This window comes from Culex quinquefasciatus, chromosome 1 (assembly GCF_015732765.1).
Source record: "Culex quinquefasciatus strain JHB chromosome 1, VPISU_Cqui_1.0_pri_paternal, whole genome shotgun sequence".
In the NCBI taxonomy this organism is placed as follows: Eukaryota; Metazoa; Arthropoda; class Insecta; order Diptera; family Culicidae; genus Culex; species Culex quinquefasciatus.
In genome coordinates, this window is record NC_051861.1 from 71066599 (window position 1) to 71092577 (window position 25979).

A 25979-nucleotide genomic window follows, 5' to 3' on the forward strand; every position below is an offset into this window, starting at 1 on the left:
AGGTCACACAAGATACATGCAATATTTTTGATAAAAAGTTTTTTCAATAGTGTTTAAAAAAAATAGTTGCATTGAAAATTCTTATTTTGAATTCCGGGGTGCCTTTGATAGTCATAGTAATCTTATAAAAATAAGATTCAATGTGTACGTGCAAAACACGAATAGAAAACAAAACAAATAACTTAAATTTTTATTTTTCAATTTGAATTTCGTTAAATATTCTCAAGTTTTTTTGTGCCATATATTGACCATGCTGACCGTGCAAGCGCAGGAATTGCTGGTGTGGTGACCGCAGACGGAATTCCACTTTCCGTTGAAGATCGTGCCGGGGACAACTCCGGGAGCGAGGCGACTTCTAGCACTACAATGGACACCCTTGTTGATTTTGTCATGACAAAATTCTCTGCCAAACCCAGTAACTCACCCAGAAATGTTTTTTTGCAATTCCGTTGTGAAACTACTCACTTTTCCTGTCATTCTTGAACGACGAAATAGCCTACTTTTCTGTACCAAAAATAACAGAATCGAATAGCAACACTTTTCAAAATAAATGCTGAAAAGTGCTACTTTTCAGCACTCAAATGGGTGCTGAAAAGTTGAATTTTTCAGCACTTGTTTTGAAAAGTAACACTTTTCAACATTTTTTGATTTAAACGATTTATTGACAAAATACATGAAAATTTGACATAAAATTTCACTCAGTGAGTGTTTTTTGGAATTGCAAAAAATGTTGTATGGAACTCGTTGCAAAACTTGATTTTTTCAGCACTCTTCGTATTTATCCAACTCGGCGAACCTCGTTGGATAAATGTACGACTCGTGCTGAAAAAATCCTCTTTTTGCAACTTGTTGCATAAACTACTATTAAAGATTTCTGGAATCTCTGCAAACGCAGCGCCTCATTTCAGCTTTTAACCCCAATTTGTTTTGGTTCAATTGACTGATGAAAACAAAATCTGAAAAGAGTCACGCAGGTGCTTTGACATTTGCAGTGCTGCAATCTATATGGACTAATGTGAATCAGTATTTTAAGATGTCCGTTCTCTAATAAGCTCCAGGCTTTCTAGGCCTTGCCATCACGGACCCGTGCGTTATATATAGATCCGCGATCTATTGTTTTTTGTCTTGATGGATGTTGATTATCTCTGTGGGAAGAGACTTCCTTCCTTCCTTCACGCGTTGTGGTGTGATTGGTTGGTCATCTTCCCGTCCATTCCCCACTCACCCAACGCTAGTTGTGGTAGTGGGGGGATCGGCATGTGTTTGTGTGTGGTAATTAATTACCGAGTACCGAGTTCCAGAGGGAGCAGGAGTTCTAGTTTTCACTGAAAAATCGGTGGCAAGGCGACCGGGCGGGATACGATCCCTGATCATCTGCTTGAAAGGCAGATCGCTTAACCATTCGGCCAAGTATCCGGACTTAAAATAATGTTGAATAGTTTAATATCTCGACACTGTTTTAAACAGATTTCTGAATGTGATAAAAAGAATACTGTTTTGTTTCTCCTCCACCAATATTTGAATCTTTGAGTGGTCACATCTAGCAAAAAAGTTCATATAATCTTTTATATATTTAAAAATACCCATAGGAACGACTTTCTACAATAACGATTCAAACTTATTGCATGAAGGATATCCAAACCATTTAAACGTTTTCAGCACCTATTTTGTCCTGATTGGTCCTTTGCCGCTGATGTACCATCAACGGCGACAAGGGTCAACTTGAGCGACATCGATGAGTGTTTTGGGTGTGCTTGCTCCCACGACAGGCATGCTGGCAGGAAGGATATTACGGAAAGTGGTTCAAAGTTACAACTGAACTGACTCGAGCGGCATGGATACGGCCCCGGACATGAGCGGCCTCTCTAGAGGAAAATATTGATATCACATTATGGTTCAGGGGGGAGGACACGCTTCGTTACACATCCATAGTAAGGACGGATGACGAAAAAGCGCCTTGGTCCATGCTTTCAACATTGTAAAAGGCGGACGGTTCAAGTGCCTGTGTGCGCCAGAAGCAACCCGGCAGGATGTAAAATCTGGACCTGCCGAAATGACCAATGCGACACAAAAGACCCTTTTGTTGACGCAAAAGTGCCACCGTAAAATTGAATTTTAAATACATTACCGCTCAGTTTTTTCTGCGATAAACAAAAATAAATAAACTAGATCCACAAATGTAAATGAATCATTACATCAATTTGATCAAATGTAATGAAATCCGGCTTATAAAAAGTAAGTGAATATCGCTTAAGTTCCTATATCTAAAGTAAGAGATACCATATCTTCAATCTTTAAAAAATGGAACGCGAGCAAAATGTTGACTTTTATGGTCTCATCCATCTAGGTGGGCTACAAATATGTATTTATAATGTTTACTTTTAAGTTAACATAAATCGAGCATTAACCAGCCCAAAGCCTCCAGAACTTTGCTCAATATTTGTCCGTACTTCATATTTGAAAATAGAGAGTTCAACTTTTCTAAACAATAATATAAAAGATGGTTTAGTAAGTAAATCAACTTAAGAGCGAGTTTTTAACCAATGTGTAACAGGTCGTATCGAGGTGCTCCGATTTGGATGAAACGCTGAAATTTGTTTGTCTATACATGAGATGAACTCATGCCAACTATGAGTTCAATAGTTCAAACTAACGTGACTCTCCACTCCAATAGTTCAAACTAACGTGAAATTTTCTGAGGATTACGAATACCTATGTTAAAATTGAGACCAAAAAGTGCCGCTATGGAGGCCTATAGGGCAAAAACTAACGTTGTAAAAAGTTGTAGTTTTTTACGACTTTTTTTTACGTTTTTTGACATAGGACTATGTCTCTATTTACTATATTGGGGGGGCAGTTCAGAAATTCGATCCAAAGCGTCACTTTTAAGCGTTAAAAAAGGGGACATTTTGAACGCTTATATCTTTTTTCCCTGTGAATCAATCCAGACGGTTGGACCACCAATCGAAAGAGGAAGACTTCAGCTATTGTTTAACTACATAGATAGTCTGACTAAACATAGTTAAAGCACTTAAAACATGCAATCAAAATGAGTAATTTTTCAGTACAAATCGGACAGATGACCAATCAGAGCGAGCGTATGCATTCGAGGCCGCGCCCCTTTTGTGCTGTTCTCCGGCTGTGCCGCTATATAAGCAGAAAATTTCGCCAAAGCAACTCACATTGGAACGAGCACTCGAACTGTGCACGTCGGGCCGGCGCGGAGCAGCAGCAGCAGCAGCACAGCAGCCGGAAAAAAGGAGGAAGCAGCAGTCAACATGAGGCTAAAGAAGCTGTGGACGTTCGTACAGGCCTAATCGAGCTCGCGTGGGAGCAACAATCGAGCAGCAGCAAAAGGTGGAAGAGCGTCGTGGAGGAGAACGGGGATGGCCCCGCGAACCAGGTTCAGTCTTAATTAAACGGCCCTTTTCAGGGCCAATAAATCAATCACGAAAGAGACTCTATAAGTTCATGCACGCTCATTTCTGAATTATTAATTTTCCTGAAACTAACATTTTGAAGGTACCGTCATTGGGGGAGACATTGGGTCTGGGGGTGAGATTGGGTCATACAAATTACTGCATTTTTGTATGACACAATCTCACCCCCGATGACGGTACGTGTAAATCACTTCAAAGCGGTTTACCGAAATATTACTGAAAATGACAGCCGAGTTTCCAAACTATCTGCGCCGAAAAAATGAGATTGAGTTGCTATCGATTAATTTAAAATGTCAGAAAAGGATAGATTATTAACGTAGACTTACGTCTTTTTCGAAGGTCATTCCAGAAAACCCGGGCCGAAGGCCCTGGAATATTGCGTCATCCGTCAATCTCTTAAATCTTCCTTCCCTCAAATCGAATCGGCATGATTTTGATTCCATTCGATTCGAAATTTTATTGCTTGGAACTGAAGGACAACTCTTTCGTGATAAATTAGTGGCCCTTAAAAGGGCCGTTTGTGTTTGGATGATGCATCACACTGTGGCGATAATCGCCGTTTTGTCGGCCATTTTACTCGTTCCTATCCGCAACTGAAGCGGCCTTGGTTGCTTCTGCGACTGCTAATGGCCCTCCACCAACCCGAGAAAAGATTCTGGTTGGATGGTTCTAGATGGCTGGATGGTTCTGCTGCTTCTGCTGCTGGTCCTCTTCTTCTCCTTCTGCTGCTTCCTCCGCGATGGACTGATGTGGCCTTCTCGAGTGCTCGATCCAAAATGACTCGCGAGTGCGAGGTTTGGCTGCTTATGTGTCGGCAGAATAGGAGAACGAGACAAAAGGGGCGCGGTCTCAAATGCATACGCGCAAAAAAAGTTTATGCGTTGGAGACCGCGCCCCTTTGAGCCGCTTGCCATATCCAAATCGATTTAAGCAACCAAACATCGCCCGCGCGTGTCATTTTGGAACGAGCACTCGAGAAGCCAACATCGGACCGGCGTGGAAGGAGCAGCAGCAGCAGCAGCAAAGGAGAAGGAAGCAGACCATCCGCCGGCCACCGAAAAACGGATCGTCGCGGGTTATCAAGAAGAACATCGCGATCAACTACAAGTGCGGCCTGGCCAAGCAGTTTAATTTCATCCGGAAGGCGTTCACCCGACGCAAAGGAACTGGTGCAACGAGTTTGCTGAAGCTGGCCAAAAACCGGAAGGCCGCTGGTACCGTGTAGGCCACTGCCGCTTCCGCCAAGAAAAGTCAAACTTAACAGTCCTTTTCAGGACTACCAAATCATTCACGAAAGAGTTGCATCTTCAATCATGAAAGAGTTACTTATTAAACATTGGCTTAATAGTTTTACGATAGAATCAATTGAATCTTTTAAAACGTTTTCAAAATGTAGTGATTTTAATTGCAGAATGAGTCAAGTACCTAATTTGAGGGGAAAATCATCCAAACAACGCGACTGGTGTCGGTCGCGAAAAGGAGGGGAAGTAGAGGGCCAAAATCATATATAACAACGCGCGCCAGAGCTCAGAACATCATTCTGACTATAACATTCGACGGAGTAACATCGCATCGGAGGCTAATTAAGGACCATGGCTTGCACGAAGCAGATAGCTCGCAAGTTCACCGGGGGAAAAGCACCGCGGAAGTAGTTGGCCATGAAGGCGCCGGCCACCGGAGGAGACGGATCTGCGGTTCCAGAGTTCGGCCGTGATGGCGCTGCAGGAGACCTGCGAGGTGTATCTGGTGGGCTGTTCGAGCACACGAATTTGTGCGCGATCATGCCCAAGGACATCCAACTAGCTCGTCGCATTCGTGGCGAGCGCTTCTGAAAGAGTTGTTTCTTGTCCAATTCCAAACTGTTGCCCTCTTCTCCCGTCCCTCGGGACGAGGCAGCGAACTGCAATAATTTGAATTTAAATTTCAGGAACAAATTTTGGTCTTCGGGGCGACGGAATACACAGCTTTCTGAGGCTGCTCTCGCCCCCAACCCCTCTGCCCCCCTCACCCTCCATTTTGCTCTTAACATTCTTGCTAAAAATCGTTCTACTCCTTCGTTCCTCTCCTCTTTTGAATGGGTGTTCTGTCCAAATAGGGTTCGGCACGGGTCTTGGTCCTAAGGGTGTGCAAGTTCTGTTGGGTCGGGGAGTTAGGCTCAAAGAGCAAGAGTTCAACCCAGATTTAAAACCAGCAAGTTTGCAAGAGTAACAAATCTGGGAAGATCTCTTGCTCTTAGGCTTAACTCCTCAGCGTTCGCCAGTCTGTCGTGTACGGAGTTCAGCTCCCTCAGCGTTTGAAATTCGGTTGTGCGTCTTGAAGGGTCGTCCAAAAGCGCAAATTCAAAAGTAAGTTGGTAGAGTAGTCGTCCATAAACGTTTGGGTGGGTTGAAAGTGGTCTAAGGATGTTGTCAACTTGGGATTGCAAGTTGTCTATAAATGGTTTCCTCCCGGGTTGCAAGTTGTCTAAGGATTTTGTCGCCTTGAGTTTAAAAGTTGTCTATAAATGGTTTCCTCCAGTGTTGTAAGTCGTCCAAGGCGTTTGTTTTCTTGGGATGCCAGGGCGTAGAACTTTATAACCATTCATAACTTAATTTTCTTTTCAGAAATTCAATAATCTTCAACTTTTCTTTCAGAAATTTGGTCCTTTTAGGACCACCCAAAACAATTACGAAAGAGTTACTCTTGCCATTCCATGCAAAGCCATAATCCTAAAACCATTCTTTTCAGATAACCAAACAATATGGTCCTTTTCAGGACCACCAAAATCAATCACGAAAGAGTTAGTCTTCTTCAATCTAAACCTAATCGCTTCTTTTGACGAAGAACATCTTCATGGGGCTCTCTATACAGGGTAACAACCCAAAATTTCGCGAAGCGAAATGATACGCCGTGATTCACCTTCCCTCGCGGCAAATTTCTCCTCTTTTTGGGGCACGCTGGTTGGTTGAACAAACGTTTCCCAATCAGTCAATCGAGAGACGTGAGATTGATGTATCTAAAATCACCCCTACTCCACCGCATAATTTTCGGATCGTCGACGGGGCAAAAAGCGAATAAGGAGGTATAGGAGAATGGGTGCAAAAAGGCGGGGCATACGTCCCCGACTTAAATCAACTAAAAGCGGCTCGGTCAGTCAACATCGTACCGACGGAGCAACTTCTTCACTGGACTGGACGCGGCAAAGGAAGCGCCAAGCAGAAGGGAGAAAAGAAGCGACAATGGAAGCCGGGCCAGTCGAAGCAAATCAGATGGAAATTCAACACAGCTCTGTGCGCTGTTTAGAGGAAGCCTTTTTGAGGTCAATTCCGTCGGTTACCGTTTGGTGGTTCTTGAGACGTTATCGATACTGGCCGTTTCTGACCCGCAGACGGCAAATTAAGCGCAGTTGTGGTTGCAAGTAGAAGAAAGGCAGCAAATTGAAATAAACGGCCCTTTTCAGGGCCACCAAATTCATCACGAAAGAGTTATCTTATTCATTTCATAAAATGCAAACGACAATTGCACGCATGTTTAAGTGATTTACTATTTTCTATATTTATTTATGGTACAGTGTGAGAGTTTTCTCACAATTTATGATTCTTAGAAAAACTGACCTTTGAAGGCCTACCTGAGACGCTCATCAATCAGATCGAAATTTGTTGTGAAGCAAAGAAAATCTTTACAGAAAGTTTAGAATGAATGATGACCAATTTATCAGAAATACATTGGCCGTAGGAACGGCAAATCAAGAAAAGAGTCTTGCGCGCTTTTGATTGATTACCGCGATGCCAATTTTTTGTTGTGCCGCAAAGAAAATCCATCACAGAAAATTGAGAAAAACTTCTTCGTAATCAATTCGAGCTTTTTCAGCAAATAAAAATCTTTAAACCTCACTGCCTTCTCGCCAGCCAATTTGGATTTGGAAACATGCAGTCTGGGTTAAAATTCGTGATTTGATATAACAATCCACTTTACGCCAATGATCAAAATTGTATAGAATACTGTGTGTACGCAAGCAAAGTAGATTGAGGTTAAAATTTGTAATTCGAGTGCGTGAAATAGTTTAAGTAAGTTTTTCGCAAAATATCACTTGTAAAATAGCTTGCTAGTTCTGATTGAGGGCCTTGAAAAGGGTCGTCAATTTTGTAGACTCGGTTCAAATTCAGGCCAACTCACTTCTGAGTTGGTTGGTTTGGTTGAGACTGAGACAAACTCTTTCGTGATTGATATATTGGCCCTGAAAAGGGCCGTTTAATTTGGTCTGATCTGGGCACCCTCTTCCGCCAAGGGTTTCAATCCACTTATGACGTCATCCCGTCTTCCTGCGACTGTCCGGACCGAGAGCGGAATTTGAATTTCCTCCTGCTGCTAGCCTTCCACCAACCAAAGAACAGATTTCCTAGGCTACTAGTTCTTTCCGCTGGTTGTCCTCTTCTTCTCCTTCTGCTGTGGCTTTTGCTGCTTCCTCCGCGATGGCTGCTTCCTCCTCCGATGTGGCCTTCTCGAGTGCTCGATCCAAAATGACTCGCGAGTGCGAGGTTTGGCTGCTTTTATGTCGGCAGAATAGGAGAACGGAACAAAAGGGGCGCGGTCTCAAACGCATACGCGCCAAAAACGTTTATGTGTTGGAGACCACTCCCTTTGCGCCGCTTGCCATACCCAAATCTATTTAAGCACCAAAACCTCGCACACGCGAATCATTACGGCACGAGCACTCGAGAAGGCCACTTCAGGACGGCACGGAGGAAACCGCAGCAGCCGCTAGAGCAGAGGGGAGCAGAGACCAGCAGAGGAACGGCCAGCAGCAGGAGAGGAATCCGTTCTCGGACCGGCAGAAAGCCAGCAACGGGAGGAATTTCGTTTTCGGCCCCGCGTAGGAAGGCCAGCAGCAATAGCCGAAAGAAGAATCATCAGCAGAAGGAGGAAATCAAAATCCGTTCTCTGGCCGGGGGAAGGCATGCTGGCTGATGCTGCAGTTGAGGAGCAAGAATGATAAAGACGGTGGAAGTCGCCAGTTCCCGACTCGTCGGTTTTAACATTAAACGGCCCTTTTCAGGGCCACAAAATTATCACGAGAGAGTTATTCTTGAATCCAAATTCATTGCGTCAGCGAGAAACATACTGCTAGAAGCCTTAAAATTAAGTGTAAATCTTGTTAAACCTATTTTGCAAATCCGATCATGATTTTTGCTGCTTCACGCTGATCGATTGAAATGAGCTTCCCATCTTGGGATGTAGCATTCAAGTACCTAGTAGCACCATTTTTGGCGCTTCATAACCCTACTGAACTGCGGCTAGACAAGATGTCCCAGCATTTGCGGAAGGTGTACAAGGCGTCCTATCGGAAGCGGAAGAGAGAGGAGAGAGAGGAGGAGAGGCAGTTGGCGGATGAGCCTACCGCGGCGCCAGTGGACAACGCTGAACGCAAAAGGCGGTACAGGCGACGGAAGCGAGCTGCTGAAGGAGGTGGAGAGCGCGGGGATGAGTTCCCGGAAGGTTCTGGGGCTGGACCGTCGGTGTCCAATCCAGGAAAGCGGAGGCGGCAGGGGCGAGTGGGAGATGCAACGGAAGGGTCGACTGCGTCTGGCAGCACTTCTGCTGAACGTATGAGACGGTTGCGGGAGAGGAGGAGGACTGGACAGACAACGTTCGGTCGGAGCGAGCAAGGAGGTGCTACCGCGGATGTTACTTTCGTTGCTGGAGGTGTGCGACGGGGTGGTAGACGAGGAATCGCGGACATTTCGGTTCCAAATTTGGCATCGGAGAATCCCGAACAGGGTAAGTGCGATCGTAGAAAATTTATGCGTGTGTTTGTGTGTGTGTGTGTGTGTGTGTGCGCGCGTGCGTGCTAAATTTCTACAGCTTTTATTCACTTTCTAGTGATAAATTTAAATAAATTGGAAAGTGATAAATTGAAATAAATGTTATAATTAGATGAAAAATTAGCATTTCTGTAAAAAATCAAATTTAATACATTAGCGTAATCGTACAAATTTGGAATAAATTTCCAACACAATACTTGTCATGCCATAGATACGATTTTAAATGAAATGATCATTAATTCAGGTTGAAAATATTCGGCCTTGTGTTATCACTGTATTTCCAATTACTCTTATAAACATTCTCATCTCAAAACAAAGGGAGAAATTTGATATGCTAATATATAATTTTCGTGATATTATATAATTTTCGTGATATTATTAGATCCATCTCAACGCACTTTTCAAATATTTTTCATACGCAACTTTTTAGGGATTTATCCGCCCATGGAGGCAGACACAATAAGCCTCCATGATCCGGTGGTGCAGATTGATGAAGAAGGTGAGACGTTAAACACATTGTGTTATTGTGAAAAATTTACTAAACACGCAAAATAACTTTTAGAAATGCCATCAAATTCTGCACCAAGTCAGTCGGATAGCATTTCAGATGGGGCAAGCCAGGGTAGGTCTTTAAATTTATGCGAAGTTTTCGAGGTTTGGGTCAACTCTATCGTGTTTCACAGAGCCAGGTCCTCGCAATGCAAGCAGACCGAACTACGACAGGGCCACTCTTGAGTTCCGTAAGCTTTTCGTTGAGAACTCGTTTGGTGCTGTGTGCAGCGTTTGCGACAGACTTTGGTTCAAGAACGACCTGAAGCCCATCACTGAAGCTGGGGGAAATGTACTGGTACAAGCCGGCGACTTTGATTCAACCGAAGGTTTCATGGTGTGCCAAACCTGCAACAGCAGCTTGAATCGTGGAAAGGTCCCAACCCTGTCCAAAAGCAACGGATTTGTTTACCCGCCGATTCCACCGGGTCTTCCCAAACTGGATATGATCAGCAAGCGGCTGATTTCTCCCCGTTTCATCTTTCTGGTGATTCGTCGTCTGTGTCATGCTTTGGGCAACTATGGTATCATTGGGCAGGTGATCAACGTGCCGGTAGACGTTGAGGAGATGGTTCGGGTTCTTCCTCGCGATCTTGATAATGACTGTGCGATTAATGTGAGCTTCAAGAAGCACACTGCACACAAATCGAGCCATTACTCGGGGTGGGTTTGCAAGGGGACTGTTTATGCTTGGCTCAAGTATCTCGTAACTACTCCGTTGTATAAACGTGAGGGCATTACTTTTGACGAAGAACGATTGAATGCGTTCGGAGCAGATCCACAGGAGGGTCCCTCGCGGGCGGAAGAAGCCATGCCACTGGATATCATCGATGATGAAGCCGAGCTGTTGGCTAGCATGCAACAAACTGCGATGTGGAACGAAGACATGTACCTGGAGCTTTGCCCTACCATGAACCGAATGCCCTCGAGTATTTTGTACGATGAGAATGCTGAGGAGTTGAGCAATCCCGACATATACTTTGGGGTCCCGACAACGATCAAGCAAGGCGTACAAGCTACTGTGTTCAACAAGGCGAGCAGTGAAGCTAGGCGAGCTGACAGGCGGGGTGCTCGTCCAGATCACATTCTGGCCATGGCCATGAAGGTGTTATACTGCCGTATGATTGAAGGGCTCAAATGTCACTTCAAATCTGTGGGAACAGATAACGTCACACGTGCCCAGCTCAGCGATCCAGAGTTCCAGAGGAATATGATGGAGATTGGCTTGGCTTTCTTCAAAGGGATACCGAACTCTGTGCAGTACTGGCAAGGACGCAAACAGGACCTCTTCGCCATGATTCGACAGTTGGGTAAACCAACAATGTTTCTCACCTTGAGCGCCAGTGAAACTCAATGGGAAGAACTGTTGAAGGTGCTGCACAAATTGTCCAGTGACTACGATGACCTTGAATTGGCCGACCCGCTGTCGGAGTTAAGCGCGTTTCAAAAGGCAAAGTTGGTCGTTGAAGATCCTGTGACGTGTGTTGCATACATCGACAAGCTTGTTGACGTCATAATGCGCATCTTGAAGTCCAAACGGTTCAGTCCATTTGGTAAATACTACGTTGTGGATTACTTCAAGCGGATCGAGTTTCAACAACGTGGTAGCGCGCATGCCCACATCATGCTCTGGTGTGCAAACGATCCTCGTGAGGACGTTTCCGAGGACATGCCCGCCACCATTGAAATGATCAACACTCTCTGCTCCATCGATGCCTTCCGTTGGTTGGGACCACTGCTTGGCAAGAAGCAAGAGCACGCTCACACACGTACATGTTACAAACACAACGATAAACGTTGTCGTTTCAACATTCCGTACTGGCCGATGAACGAGGATCGGGTATTGGTGCCCCTTCCGGCTGATGACAGTCGTCGTTCTGCACTGAAGAAACGTGCTCTCGAGTTTCGTGAGATTCTGGAAACGAAGACTTTCGAAACTCTCGAAGACTTTCTGGCCGATTGTGAGTGTACCGAGGAATACTACCTCGAAGTGATTCGTGCATGGCTACAGCGACCAGCGTTCTTCTTCAAGCGTCCGATGAATCAGCTCTACATGAATCCATTCAACGTTTGGATTGGCGGTGTACTTCGCTCCAACAGTGATCTGCAGTTCATCATGGACGAGTACTCGTGCGCCTCTTATTTGGTTGATTACGTCAACAAGACAAATCGAGGCATCAGCGCGTTTCACCGAGAGCTTCTCGAGCTGCAGGAGCAGTATCCCGACTACGACTATCAAGGCTTGCTGAAGAAGTTGGGCGTGAGAGTACTCAACAGTGTTGAGATGTGCTCACAGGAAGCAGCGTGGATCTTGCTCCGGTTACCAATGTCCGAAGCAAGCCGGAAAATCGAATTTGTGCCGACAATGTGGCCAAATGAGAGAACCCGATGCCGGAAGCGACACCAGCAGATGGACGACGAGGGACTCGACGACGACTCAACGGACGTATGGACCAGAAACATCGTCCAGAAGTATGAGGACCGCGATGGATTGGAGGATGTGTGCCTGGCTGATTTCGTCGCATGGTATGCACCGATGAAAAGCACCAAAAACAGCTACAAGCTGCGAGGCACTGCCAAAATCCTGCGATGGCGAGGATACCCGATGAGCGAAATGGTCGAGTACAAGCGAGAGGCAGTGCTCCTGTTTTTGCCGTTCCGGAATGAACGAGTCGACCTGCTGGACCAGAACAAATTCCTCCAATTGTACGATTCGCATGAGACAGAGCTCATCGCGAAACGTAAGGAATACGATTGTGAGTTGAATTTGGAGCAGACCGTTGAGGAATACCTCCGAATAATCGCACAGGAAGGCGATGGCGAGCAAGAGAGAGCCGCCACGGAGAAGCACAACGAGTACGTGAGGAGCATCGACATGCAGCCAAACAACGATGACATCGAAAACCTGCCGACTTCTGCACTGCGAGCGATTGTGAAACAACGTTCGAATGTCATGCCAAAAGCTGACTACTGTGCCTGGATGCGGCAGGCTAACGAGAAGCAGCGCATGTTGATCCTCCACATCATCCATCGACTGACGAGCTTTGATCCTGAAATTCCAGCGATGCAGATCTTCCTGACTGGACCAGCGGGTAGTGGTAAAACGTTCACACTGCGTCTGATGATGGAAACCTATAACCGGTACAGCCAAGGTCACAACTCTCGCAACAACGCGTATATTGCATGTGCGTCGACAGGCAAAGCCGCCGTTAACATTGACGGTGTTACGGTCCATCGTGCCTACCGCATTGCAATATCGCGCCAGAGTGACTCAAAGCTTAGCCCTGAATGGCTGCAGACGTACCGAAATGAATTCCGGAACGTGAAGCTCCACATTGTAGATGAAGTTAGTATGCTTAGCGCAGGTAACTTCAGAACAATGCACATACGTTTGCAGGATATTCATTTGGATTACCTTCACCCATTCGCTGACCAGGACGTTACGTTTACCGGAGATTTACATCAGCTGAATCCAGTCAATGCTTTACCAATCTATAAGGCTCCGAGAAATTCGATTGGTGGATCTTGGCTGTGGGATTACATCCGACTGTACGAGTTGGATCAGGTCATGCGTCAGACCGATGTGGTGTTCTCCACCATCCTCACCGCGATTGGCGAAGGCAAGAAACTGACGGATGAACAGAAGACGCTGATCGAGAGTCGGTTCAAGTCAGTGGAGGACTGCCAACGGGAAGCTCCCAACGCCGTTTGGCTGTTCCATCAAAACGTTGATGTCGATCGGTTCAACAGAGAAGCGTTGAGTGGGCTCGAGGGTCTGGACTGTCTTGCCGACGATATGATCACAGGTCACAGCACATCCGCTCAGGCAACCAGTGCACGAACGAAATTACATAAAATGAGCACAGCCCAAACGAGTGGGCTGCCATATATGGTTCGTTTTTGCATTGGAAAGCCCTACATGATCACTACCAACATCGATGGCGATGATAATCTGGTAAACGGAGCAATCGGCGAGCTGAAGTATGTGGAGATGCGGGAAAACGACGCCGGCGAAGAAGTGATCTACAGACTCTGGTTGCAATTCGATACGGAGAAAATCGGAACCATTGCAAGATCTAAGGCGCAGGCAGTCGTTAACGCCCGACCCCATCTCCTGCAGCAGGATTGGACCCCATCACGAAGCAGCACGTGAACATCGCTCTTGGAGGTACGATCAAATGCAAGCGGATTCAATTTCCGATTGCGAGTGCCTGTTCCATGACAATCCACAAGTCACAAGGTGGAACTTTCTCCAAGGTCGTTTACCAGTACAGTCGCTCGCAGGAGCAAAGGCTGGTGTACGTTGCTTTGTCACGGGTTACTTCGCTGGAAGGACTCTACTTGACCTACGCGGACAATCCCTCTCTAGATCCGTCTAAGGAAAAGCCTGTGTTCCACCACGCCAAGGCAAACAACTCTCCAGCGATGCGTGAGTTGCGGGACGAATACAAGCGCTTGAGGAATAACCGTTATCGAACGATCGGAGACGATTTTTCTGAGGTGTTGGCGAGTAGTGGACCAGCATGCACCCTGATGACAATCAACGTCCAAAGCTTGAGCGCTCATCACCAGGATATATCGATCGATTCCATACTGACCAGTGTAGACTACTTGGCCCTAAGCGAGACGTGGTTGGATGATAACTCCTCGGTCGAGATTGAAGGCTACACTTGTGTTGTCCAGTCCAAAAGGGATGACGCAAGATCTGGCGGTGTGGCAATTTATCGAAAGACGACGACCAAAACCAGCATGGCAGTCCCGTATACTCCCGAATTGGTGAGTCAAGATCGAGACGAACTTTTCGGTGTGGCAGATAAATACGGTGACGTTTGCGCTGCTACAGTGGATGTGATGGGCACTGAGGTACTGCTGTTCTCGGTGTACATCATCCCAGGAACCACACTGAAGCAGAAAGGTTGGTTTTTGGCACGGAAGTTGCTCCAGACTGCCCGCACTGGTTTGCCAATGGTAGTAACCGGTGATTTTAATGTCGACGTTTCCAAACGAGAAAATGTCGAATTCATTAAGTTTATGGGCGAGCACTTCCAACTATCCTTAGCTAACGACGTGAGACAGACGACCACAAATCGTGGAACGGTCCTTGATCTCACATTTACCAGAGGCATACATGTGGCGAGCAATTCGCGGTATGTATGCTATTTTTCCTACCACAGACCCATGCTGTCTGTACTACGAACTGAAGAACCCGAGCCATCTCAGTTGCATTGATCCATAAACGTTCAAAGCCGGACACGACGATATTATCATCGGATTTTACAAGAAGAAATTGAAATGTAAATTACCAGTTACACCTACACGAACACCAACTCACAAATGAACTGTAAACTCATTAATTTAAGTATACCAGAAAACTTTTGTAAACACTAACTAAACACACTGACCCCTCCCCACCCCCAAACATTAACATCACTACATCAGGAACCAAATGAAATGTAAATATTACTTTAAGAAACAGAACAATATTGTACTACACACTAAAACCTACCCAACAACCGCCCCTCCCTCTTCCAACCAATCCTTCTCCTTCCCGCTTTATTCATATATTGAACGTATTTAATGATTCATTCAACCGTCATCAATTGTTTATTAACAGGAAACCATCCCCCGCCCTCTTGGAACACCGCTGATGGACCCAGCCAGGATCAAGCCTAATCTCATTTCTTCATTCCAGGGCAAAAATTAAACGGTCCTTTTCAGGACCACCAAAACATTCACGAAAGAGTTGTTCTGCAATCATCCAATTAAGCAAAATAAAATAATCTGGTTTTGAATTTCAATATCTATCCGAAAACATACTGTACTACACACTAAAACCTACCAAACAACCGCCTCCTTACCTTTTTCCCCTCCCCTTTCCAACCAATCCTTCTCCTTCCCGCTTTATTCATATATTGAACGTATTTAATGATTCATTCAACCGTCATCAATTGTTTATTAACAGGAAACCATCCCCCGCCCTCTTGGAACACCGCTGATAGACCCAGCCAGGATCAAGCCTAATCTCATTTCTTCATTCCAGGACAAAAATTGAACGGTTCTTTTCAGGACCACCAATACAATCACGAAAGAGTTGTTCTGCAATCATTCAATCAAGCAAAATAAAATAATACATTTAACTATCTATCCGAAAACATCAGCAATCCTAATCAAAATTTAAGGCCCTGTACTGTCCTATGTCTTTCGGTTATGTCTCTGACATACCATCTTGAACTTTTTTTTTATTTATGGTTACGTTTCGGCTTTCGGTCACTTGGTAAAATCAAACACCAGTTTGCTTTCTTCTCCGACGTTTCGATTCATATTGAACCTTTTCGATTACGTAGCCTAAGTTGTAAAAAGTTTGTTATAGAAAAATCGTAAAACTATGATAAAAACTTCGATTGGCCAAAAAGTTAATACCGTAGGCTCAGAGTCCATGAAATTCTCTAACTTTTGACCTATAGGAGTATGGGTGTTGAAGGCTGTTGCAAAAAGATAAAACTGGTTTTTAAAAAATCCATTTTTAACAGTAATTTGCAAAAGCTATGAGAAAAAGTCAAACCAATCCTGTATGTCTATGGCACATTTTGAAGGACTTCAAAAAACCTTTCGAATGCATGAGCATGAGCATGAGCCTGGTTGACTGCCAATGAGCTGCTACTCCGTTATTGACGGATCAGCTGAAGTTACACAATGAACCAACAGATGATTAGTGGGAGCTAATCATCCTCACTGTATAACCCCTGAAGATCTCTGCTTCAAGTCAATACCGGCGCCCCCCCAAGGAGATGCAGTTCAACAAAGGTAGGAATGTTAGTCCGATAGTTGAAGTTGCAGACTCATCAGACACAGAGTTTGTCGCTCTATACCTGTTGACACCGCATGAGACCGTTGAATCCACAGCATCTCCTTCAAGCATCACGGGAAGTGGGGAATTGTGTTAGTAGGGAAGGAAAGGGAAGGTCAGGATTCATCTTGGTAGATGATATGACCAGAAAGTGAAACATAATCGTTGCCTTCCGAGCTACGACGCTATAAGAAGGACTTTTCACATCTTACCGCCGGCGTGCCATCCGAGCAACGATGCTATGGGAAGGACTTTCAAAATTAAATGTTATTGTATTTATCGATTTATTCGGCGACGTGCAATTTTAAATAGATCAGGAAACATAATCGTTGCCTTCTGAGCTACGACGCTATGAGAAGGACTTATCAATTCCTCAATCGCGATTTTTCACATCTTCCGCCGTCGTGCCATCCGAGCAACGATGCTATGGGAAGGACTTTCAAAATTAAATGTTATTGTATTTATCGATTTATTCGGCGACGTGCAATTTTAAATAGATCAGGGAAACACAATCGTTGCCTTCCGAGCTACGACGCTATGAGAAGGACTTATCAATTCCTCAATCGCGATTTTTCACTTCTACCGCCGTCGTGCCATCCGAGCAACGATGCTATGGGAAGGGCTTCCAAAACTAAATGAAAGTGAATATACACACGACGACGTGAATCCCTTTTTCAATGAAATCCAGAAATCTCCACCACTTTCTCGCGGATTCTCGCGCGCGACGTCACACACCGATCCCCTCGACGAACACCACACGACTGATGGCCCAACTTCCAAGGCCTCGACGCGAACTTCTTTTCAATGGTTCCAGAATCTTCCACCACTTTCTCGCGGATTCTCGCGCGCGACGTCATACACCGATCCCCCCGACGAACACCACACGACTGATGGCCCAACTTCCAAGGCCTCGACGCGAACTTCTTTTCAATGATTCCAGAATCTTCCACCACTTTCTCGCGGATTCTCGCGCGCGAAGTCATACACCGATCCCCCCGACGAACACCACACGACTGATGGCCCAACTTCCAAGGCCTCGACGCGAACTTCTTTTCAATGATTCCAGAATCTTCCACCACTTTCTCGCGGATTCTCGCGCGCGACGTCACACACTGATCCCCCCGACGAACACCACACGACTGATGGCCCAACTTCCAAGGCCTTGACGCGAACTTCTTTTCAATGATTCCAGAATCTTCCACCACTTTCTCGCGGATTCTGGCGCGCGACGTCACACACCGATCCACCCGACGAACACCACACGACTGATGGCCCAACTTCCAAGGCCTCGACGCGAACTTCTTTTCAATGATTCCAGAATCTTCCACCACTTTCTCGCGGATTCTCGCGCGCGACGTCACACACCGATCCCCCCGACGAACACCACACGACTGATGGCCCAACTTCCAAGGCCTCGACGCGAACTTCTTTTCAATGATTCCAGAATCTTCCACCACTTTCTCGCGGATTCTCGCGCGCGACGTCACACACTGATCCCCCCGACGAACACCACACGACTGATGGCCCAACTTCCAAGGCCTTGACGCGAACTTCTTTTCAATGATTCCAGAATCTTCCACCACTTTCTCGCGGATTCTGGCGCGCGACGTCACACACCGATCCACCCGACGAACACCACACGACTGATGGCCCAACTTCCAAGGCCTCGACGCGAACTTCTTTTCAATGATTCCAGAATCTTCCACCACTTTCTCGCGGATTCTCGCGCGCGACGTCACACACTGATCCCCCCGACGAACACCACACGACTGATGGCCCAACTTCCAAGGCCTTGACGCGAACTTCTTTTCAATGATTCCAGAATCTTCCACCACTTTCTCGCGGATTCTGGCGCGCGACGTCACACACCGATCCACCCGACGAACACCACACGACTGATGGCCCAACTTCCAAGGCCTCGACGCGAACTTCTTTTCAATGATTCCAGAATCTTCCACCACTTTCTCGCGGATTCTCGCGCGCGAAGTCATACACCGATCCCCCCGACGAACACCACACGACTCTCAAAAAACCTTTCGAATGCATCTAAGAAAGTCGGAATTGACAAAGTTTTACGGAAATGCGAGCAATTTTAAGATTTTTTAGGTTTTTTTTACCTCAACCATTAAAGCCCGTTTTACCCTACTTCCCTTTTTCTCATATTTAGCATGAGTTCATCTCATGTATAGACAAACAAACGCTGAAAGTTTCATCCAAATCGGAGCGCTTCGATATGACCTCTAGAACAAACCGAGCAATATTTACAAAAACTGCCTCTTAAACATAATGTTCGATTTTGTAGCATTCGTATTTAAAATAAATTTCAGTTTTCAACATATTTTTTCTACAGGTACATTTAGCCCCAAAGACGCATAGACACCCTCTCTCTCTCTCGCTATTTTGCATTACGGCACGAATTTCACGGAATATTTCCTAAATTCCAATGGAATGCGAGTTAGAGATGGCATAATATTTAAAAAAAAAATGGCAAAATATAAAACAAGCACTTTAACGACGCCATCGCTTTAGCACCACCACCCTCTGGTCTGCTCTTTAAAATTGTTGCTGATTCAAACCATATTTTTGTTTGCAAACTTGTTTTTCTCACCCCGAGATCGCTGAAAACACAAACTGCCAGACATGTGATGTGCTGTGCTGTGCGGTACGATGCGGTGAGTGTGTTTTTCCTTCCCGCTGCTTTTCACTTTAATAATGGTGTACATTCATGCGGCAAACCCCAGCATCGACACACTTTTAGTGGCACGTTGAATCGCATGATTAGAAGTTTTTGCTAATTAATCATAATTTTATGAATAGTTTTGTTTATAAACTTATTCTTTAATTTCTAAGTAAAAAACTCATCAGTTGTACTTTAGCAAAACAACACTTTGTAATTATCATGTTTTTCGTCCAAAGCAAAGCTATAGCTCGCTGGGGGTGGTAAACTCATGTTTGCCATTATTTTTGCCACGGGTCGAAGATTGGCCCGCAACAAAGACGCCACAACATTTCCTCGGTCATAATATTATCCACGGTACAGTTTGCTTACGTTTTCGGCTCAGATGTTTTCTGTTTTCCACTCTTTCTCTCTCATGTGTGAGCAAGAAGAAACGACGACGAGGTTGTTCCTCCGCCGCCGCATGTGTTTATGAAATCTAATTTTATCTCTGTGTCCGCGAGGTAAATTGCCGCTATTAACCGTATCTGCCAGAAAACCATCTTGTTCTGTCGGTAAACCGTTGCCGCTGGCTGACTGCTTACTGTACCATTGGCTATGAACCCATTCTTTTATAGAGATGTCAATGAGATTGAAATTAGATAAAAGGAACAGGACATGTTCCTTTAAATTTGAATCATTTTTTGTCCCATCCCAGAGGGTCCCGGAATACCTTTGGGATATCTTAATATGGTGCTCCCAACGAATAAACCAAATCTTGGAGCGTATGGTGCTGTATCCCCACGCTTCTTAATCCCCAGTAGATGCAGAATTGTGTTGTTGTATAAACACTCCGTGCTCAAACTCAACCCACTTCAACGAATCATGTCTCTGAGATACAACTTTACGCAGTAGGCCTGGCCACTTTAACGTCTGTGATGTTTCAATGCATTCCGATGCAATGGAGCACTACAAATGTTAATAAATGACAAGAAGAGTGAAACAAAGTAAATCTTTCCCTGTTCCTGAGGGGAACACCCGTGAAGAGTACAAAGCGGATTAAGTGACAGTTTATTAATCAACGTAATGTTAACATGTTAAGGTTAATGTTCCATAGGTTGTCTTCCTAAGGTGTCTTGATAAGGTCCAGTTTGTGACGATGCACTACCTTCCCTTTACTAAACAATCGAATCCAGAAGGGAAAAGATCACCAGTTGTGTTGGTCCGCGCCGGGTTTTGAACTCCGATCTACCACTTATGCCTCATCCATAAAGTACGTACGCTCTTAGGGAGGGAGGTGGGGTTACCGTAGGTGTGCAAAGATGTTACGAAGGGAGGAGGGGGGTTTTCGAGAATGTGACGTCACGCTAGGTTTTTTTATGATTGTATAAGGCTGGTACAAATATTTTTAAAAGTAAAGTCTATGAAAATTCAAGTGTAACCAGCTGAAATCAAATTAAAATACACTCTTCTGCGTTTTAAATCATTTTTAGCATGTTTGGGTTTATTAAAAAATCTTAAGATTTTTTGAAAATCTTCGATGCAAAATCTTTTTTTTTCGATACAATTTTTGTTTTTGTCAGATCATAGATTTTTTGAAAACTAATGATTGCAAAACAACTGAACTAGTGTAAAATGCAATTTAAAACACTTTTTTTTTTCATTTAAATGTGAAGACTATGGCATGTTATTTAAATTTTTATATTATTTTATTTGTTTGCCCCCCCCCCCCCTTGACCTCGGCCAGGGCCGAGGGACAAAAACTTTTTCAAATATTTGCATCGGCCTAATATTAATTCGAAATGTACACAATTTAATTAAATCCTCTTTTCTTAAATTATATGCTTACTATTATTTAGAAGTATCACATTATAATTGATTATATAGTAGGGTGGGTACGTTTTTCAAAAAGTTCTCGGATCAAGTTTTAGTATGGTTCCCTTTATAGGGCATGCCCATAGGGACTTTCATGCCAAATATCAGCTCATTTGGTTGTAAACTGGCTGCGCGCATCAGGGTTAAAGTTTACATGGGAATTACTATGGGAAATTGGAACTTTTCGTTCAAACGCTCCTATGAAAGTTTGATGAACACTGCGACGCCATACGTCAGGTAGCTACCACGTGGTTGAAATATTTGCAAAAAAAAATACAAATTTGCTATGCAAAGATTCTGAATTCGACTAAATAATATCAGGATTACTCGAAATGACCATTTTCTAGTTAAAAGAAGGTTTGCAATTAAATATTCCAGCCGTTTTTCACCCACGTGGTAGCTACCTGACGTATGGCGTCGCAGTGTTCATCAAACTTTCATAGCATGCTAAGGAAAATTTGATGCTTTTTCAGGGAAACTCGTTGATTCCGGAGACATCGGATTGTTTGCCGATGCGCCAGGTCTAGGGACAATGAATCCATATGCTCTCTTCGGGAAAAGTGTTCTCCAGACCATTCCCCTTAGGCCTGACCATACCAGAAGTTGGTGCGTGATTTTCCCAGACCTGTAGGAGCGTTTGAACGAAAAGTTCCAATTTCCCATAGTAATTCCCATGTAAACTTTAACCCTGATGCGCGCAGCCAGTTTACAACCAAATGAGCTGATATTTGGCATGAAAGTCCCAATGGGCATGCCCTACAAAGGGAACCATACTAAAACTTGATCCGAGAACTTTTTGAAAAACGTACCCACCCTATTATATAGTCACATTGTTTTTATTCAGCTGGAACTTCAATATTTTGCAAATTCTTGCTCGATAAAAATAAATGCTTTGAAAGCAGGGTGTTCATAAGAAAACTGCTATGAATGATTTGAACTTATTAGATACAATGCTGTGAAAAACAGTTTTCAAGATTTTTTTAATTCTTAAATGTTGTACAAGGTCTTCTAATTTTTAAAAGATTTTGTTTCGCAATGTTTATCAAATGAATATTTAGACAACTTATAATTATTTTTTTTCATATTAAAATTGGCATACATATCAAATTATGAGAGTTTTAAGAAATACAAACTATAAAAAATCCCATCGAAAACAAGGGCGGGGGGGGTCTGGCAAAATGTGACGAACTTTTTTGAAGGGGCTTCAACCTTGCGTGACAAAATGTGACATAGGGGGGAGGGGGGGGGGGTTAATATTGGCCAATTTTTGCGTGACGTACTTTATGGATGACGCCTTACGAGGCGGAAGCGTTACCACTGGGCTACGTGGCTCGGTCGACAAGAAGAGTGCTAGGTGTAATCTAACCTGGAGAGTGCCTTTCCAGGATCCCTTCGAAAGATTGGATTTGGATTGTATATGGTAATGAATAAAAAAATAAGTTGACTTTTTATAGGAATCATCTTTTCATAATTTTTTTTTGTCGCAAAATGTTCAGCATGAGTTTCTGAGCAGAATGTAGTACTAGGTTTCTGTCAAACTTTGAATTGTTTCATCACAAGATGTGCATAGTGCCCAAGAGGTGTAAATACTTTTTTGTACCGTAAACTGGGGTGACTTTGATAGCCCGGGGTGACTTTGATGCCTGTCAAATTATTATCTAAACATTTTTGAGAATTTTGAATATGTAAGCATTATGGGATAGCTTATTATCGAACATATATGCAAAAATGTGACTGTTGGATTGGATGTATCAAAATTAGTGGCCAAATCAAATTTCTATCAATGTCACCCCGGGCTATCAAAGTCACCCCAGTTTACGGTACATACATGTAGGAGCCCAGGGCGGCGAAGTCCTTGTAGATAAAATGAAGACGCTAGTGATTGCTACTAGCAATAGTTGCCGTCAGCTATAAAGTCATTTTCGTTTTTTCAGGGGCCAAATTGTTCAAAAAAGTAATCCTTTCCTATATATACTCAATTTCCTTAGAAAGTTGGACAACTCAGATGATGCAATCGTCAGTGAGTAGGTGAAAATTAGGTACCTAGTTGAGTACCTGCTCTAGAAATATTTTGAGCATCCTCATCCATCCGCTTGCTCTCCCGATGGATGCCCGTTTATTTGTGTGCATGAAGATGTTTGCTTTCGAAACACGAAATTAAAAATTTGTCATTACCAGCCTGTGATAGAACACGCGTGGCCACGGTCAGCAGTGGCACTATCCTCTGCCTCTAAGACGCCCCAGAGTCAGTGTGTTGTTCGGCTCGCGGTACCGCGCACCGTCAAATATTTTTCATCTTATTCAAGGTTCTCGGTAGCAACGTTTCACTCTCCCCGTGAAGAAAGATCAATGGTTTTTTTTATTTTTGCTTTCTTTCTATAATGCTGTGTTTTTAATATGAAATATGTGTTTTTTGTGTGTCCCCATGGTTCGTGGAATTTTCTTTTGCTCAGCAGTCGTATTCCCTTGACGTCGTGACGTGTTTTTCGACGGAAGAAAATTTATGGTGGGAAGATTTTTTTTATAAATGGTGCTCGAAAAAAATGAACTGGATCATGAGGAAATACCAATGGAAGGTGTTTATTAACGAAGAATGACAGAAAGTTGAATGAACGCCAGTCCTTGTGGAAAAGTGATTTCATATTCGAGGAAAATTGCTGAGCTGTTGAAAAAATGGTATCAAAGTTGGTTGAAAATTTGTCACAGAGTACTTGATTGTGGGTTGAGTTTGATACGAAGAAAAGAATTGCGTTTATTCTAATTGCTGAATCCCGGTGACAAAGCAAATAAACGAAAACGTTTTGCCTTTTTTATTTCGTGCCTACGGAAAGTTTTTCCACTAAACAACGCTTGACCTCCGCTGTGAATCAAATCAGTATGGAGGAGGACGACGATAAAGTGTGCCCATTGGGTGGGTTCTTTAAGCAACAGCAAATTAGAACCAAGCTCGAGCACCAACAGCAGCAAAAACAAATCCAAAACATAGCAGCCCTGGAAGCAACCGAATCGATCCGACCGACTCAGCTCGTATCCAACGCCTTCTCCGATGTCGAACTGAAATCCGACCAACTGATGGAAAACGTTCGACTTTATGGAAATTTTGCAGCAGCAACAAGTGTGAATAGAAACGCAAGCGTACAATCACTTCAATCGGTACTGACTTCGTCATCTGCGTCGTCGATGTCCTCGGCGGTATCCTCGAGCAGCAAGACCAAGTTCCACAGTTTTCTGCAGAGCAGCGCCGCGGCAACGACGCAACATAGTCTTTCATCGAACTTTTCCAGTTTGGGAACTTCTGCTTCCGCTTCCGATTTCCACCAGGCCCTAGTCGCTTCGGCTACGAAATCCTCGCTAGCAAGCTCTGTGTCTACAGCGTCTCTGCCGGTGACCGGATCTCAGCTTGTTATATCGCCGAGTTTTGGCAAAATGCTTGGCGAAATGGAGGCAAACAGCGAGTTCAAAATGAAGAAAAGTCTCCAAATGAATCGCAAAATATCCATCCTAAGTCCCGGCCACTTGAGCATCCGAAGTGAACAGTCCAAAGAAGAACGAACATCTTGTTACATAAACGCTGAAATGTTGGAGTAAGTATATCGAAGCAGGCTGTTGCTTTTGCGTTATTACATCATAGTAACCCAGTCAGGGAGGGTATAATTCGGAAGCAACATTTTGTCAAAAATAGTCCCCGCTGTGGAGTGGCAAAAAATTTCGCCGATTTCACCATTACACAGTAAACGTTACAAGCACACACCAACACAGCTACATGCAAAAACTTCCGCTTGGCAATCCTGGGTTAATTAGAGAAAACAATGCTTGTACAACAGCAAAAAAACACCGATTTAGCATGTTGCTTTTCACATTCTGCATGTTTAATGCGATCAACAAATCCGAGCTGGCTGCACTGAAAAGTACGCTCAACACACATTTTAATGTTGATACAAATGCTCACAATACAGATGCACACTGCACTGGTGCTGCTGGGAAACCCGAAAAAAGGTTCCGTTTTCCCGAGTTCGCTTATCGGGAAGCTATTTTTCCATTGCAGCGTATGCGCTGTGGGCTGTGGCAGGAAAATTCGGTAGTACAATTGCAATATTTATAACTGTAAAATGTTATGGTTGTGTAGTAGGCTGGTATAAATTTGTGATTTTAATACAGAGCGGATTCTTTATTTCGAATTGAACTGCATTCGTATATGCGAATCCGAATTCACAAGTTGGAACGACTGACAGCTGTCAAAAGCATGAAATCACGGGCTAAGAAAACAACGAACAAAGGTGTCGAAATGTAAACATTAGTTTGGCAACTCAATTGTTACGTTTGAGTGCCTTTTTTGTTAGGATGCGTTCGAATTAGCGAGCGTTCGAATTAGCGGACATTCGAAGTAGCGAAATTCGAATTAACGAATCCGCTCTATAGTTCACTGAGTCATGCCAAACGTTTAAAAGACATGTTGAAACGGCAAGTTGCAATCGACTGGATTCTAACCTAACACTTATAAAGAGGACGCCTCAACCCACTGAGCTATCAGATTAATGTAGGTTGGACATGATAAACGCCTTTATCTTCTTGAAATCTTGGTAATTAAGGTTTTCCATGCGATGGGCTACATACCAATAAAATTAGTAAAATTACGTTAAATAATGCAAAATTTATTTTACACCCAGCCGGATTAACAGTAGTGTTACCCGTTTGATATGTGCTCTATGTTAGGCGAGGTCGCACAATACCTAATGACCTCGTAGCTTAGACGCCAGATTCTCTGCCATTTGGGAATGGCCTAAGATATATCAGTTTAAACCGAATCTGAT

At 44.1% G+C, this 25979-nt stretch overlaps 3 protein-coding genes across 14 annotated transcripts in view; all 3 read left to right on the forward strand.

Moving 5' to 3' along the window:
- Positions 1-25979, forward strand: part of LOC6034424 (cAMP-specific 3',5'-cyclic phosphodiesterase) — a 104514-nt gene that overhangs the window by 56420 nt on the left and 22115 nt on the right. Inside the window, exon 1 of one of the 12 annotated variants that reach the window (XM_038248983.1) lies at positions 23421-24752. The exons of 10 other annotated variants lie outside the window; for them this stretch is intronic. In XM_038248983.1, the coding sequence (XP_038104911.1) occupies positions 24046-24752 (707 nt within the window). In that variant the 5' untranslated portion in view covers positions 23421-24045. Of the gene's footprint in view, positions 1-23420; positions 24753-25979 lie in introns of those variants that run through there. One more of the 12 variants, XM_038248989.1, reaches the window with a different exon arrangement.
- LOC6034422 lies at positions 8902-10209 on the forward strand. The gene is made up of 3 exons (XM_038249088.1): positions 8902-9197; positions 9672-9740; positions 9804-10209. Exons 1-3 carry the CDS (start codon positions 9026-9028, stop codon positions 9974-9976), a joined length of 414 nt encoding a protein of 137 aa, XP_038105016.1. The 5' UTR covers positions 8902-9025; the 3' UTR covers positions 9977-10209.
- Positions 10125-15026, forward strand: LOC6035277. Its single transcript, XM_038266481.1, has 3 exons — positions 10125-13910; positions 13943-14705; positions 14965-15026. The coding sequence occupies exons 1-3, from the start codon at positions 10125-10127 to the stop codon at positions 15024-15026; spliced, it is 4611 nt and encodes a 1536-aa protein (XP_038122409.1).

What these genes read in the sequence shown, in the direction of transcription:
- LOC6034422 (XM_038249088.1), top strand. Translation starts at nt 9,026, where the DNA reads ATGAGACGGTTGCGGGAGAGGAGGAGGACTGGACAGACAACGTTCGGT. An exon ending in ATCGGAGAATCCCGAACAGG is followed by an intron (nt 9,198 to 9,671) that starts GTAAGTGCGATC and finishes GCAACTTTTTAG; the next exon opens with GGATTTATCCGCCCATGGAG. An exon ending in GGTGCAGATTGATGAAGAAG is followed by an intron (nt 9,741 to 9,803) that starts GTGAGACGTTAA and finishes AATAACTTTTAG; the next exon opens with AAATGCCATCAAATTCTGCA.
- LOC6035277 (XM_038266481.1), top strand. Translation starts at nt 10,125, where the DNA reads ATGGTGTGCCAAACCTGCAACAGCAGCTTGAATCGTGGAAAGGTCCCA. An exon ending in CCCGACCCCATCTCCTGCAG is followed by an intron (nt 13,911 to 13,942) that starts CAGGATTGGACC and finishes AAGCAGCACGTG; the next exon opens with AACATCGCTCTTGGAGGTAC. An exon ending in AACCACACTGAAGCAGAAAG is followed by an intron (nt 14,706 to 14,964) that starts GTTGGTTTTTGG and finishes TTCCTACCACAG; the next exon opens with ACCCATGCTGTCTGTACTAC.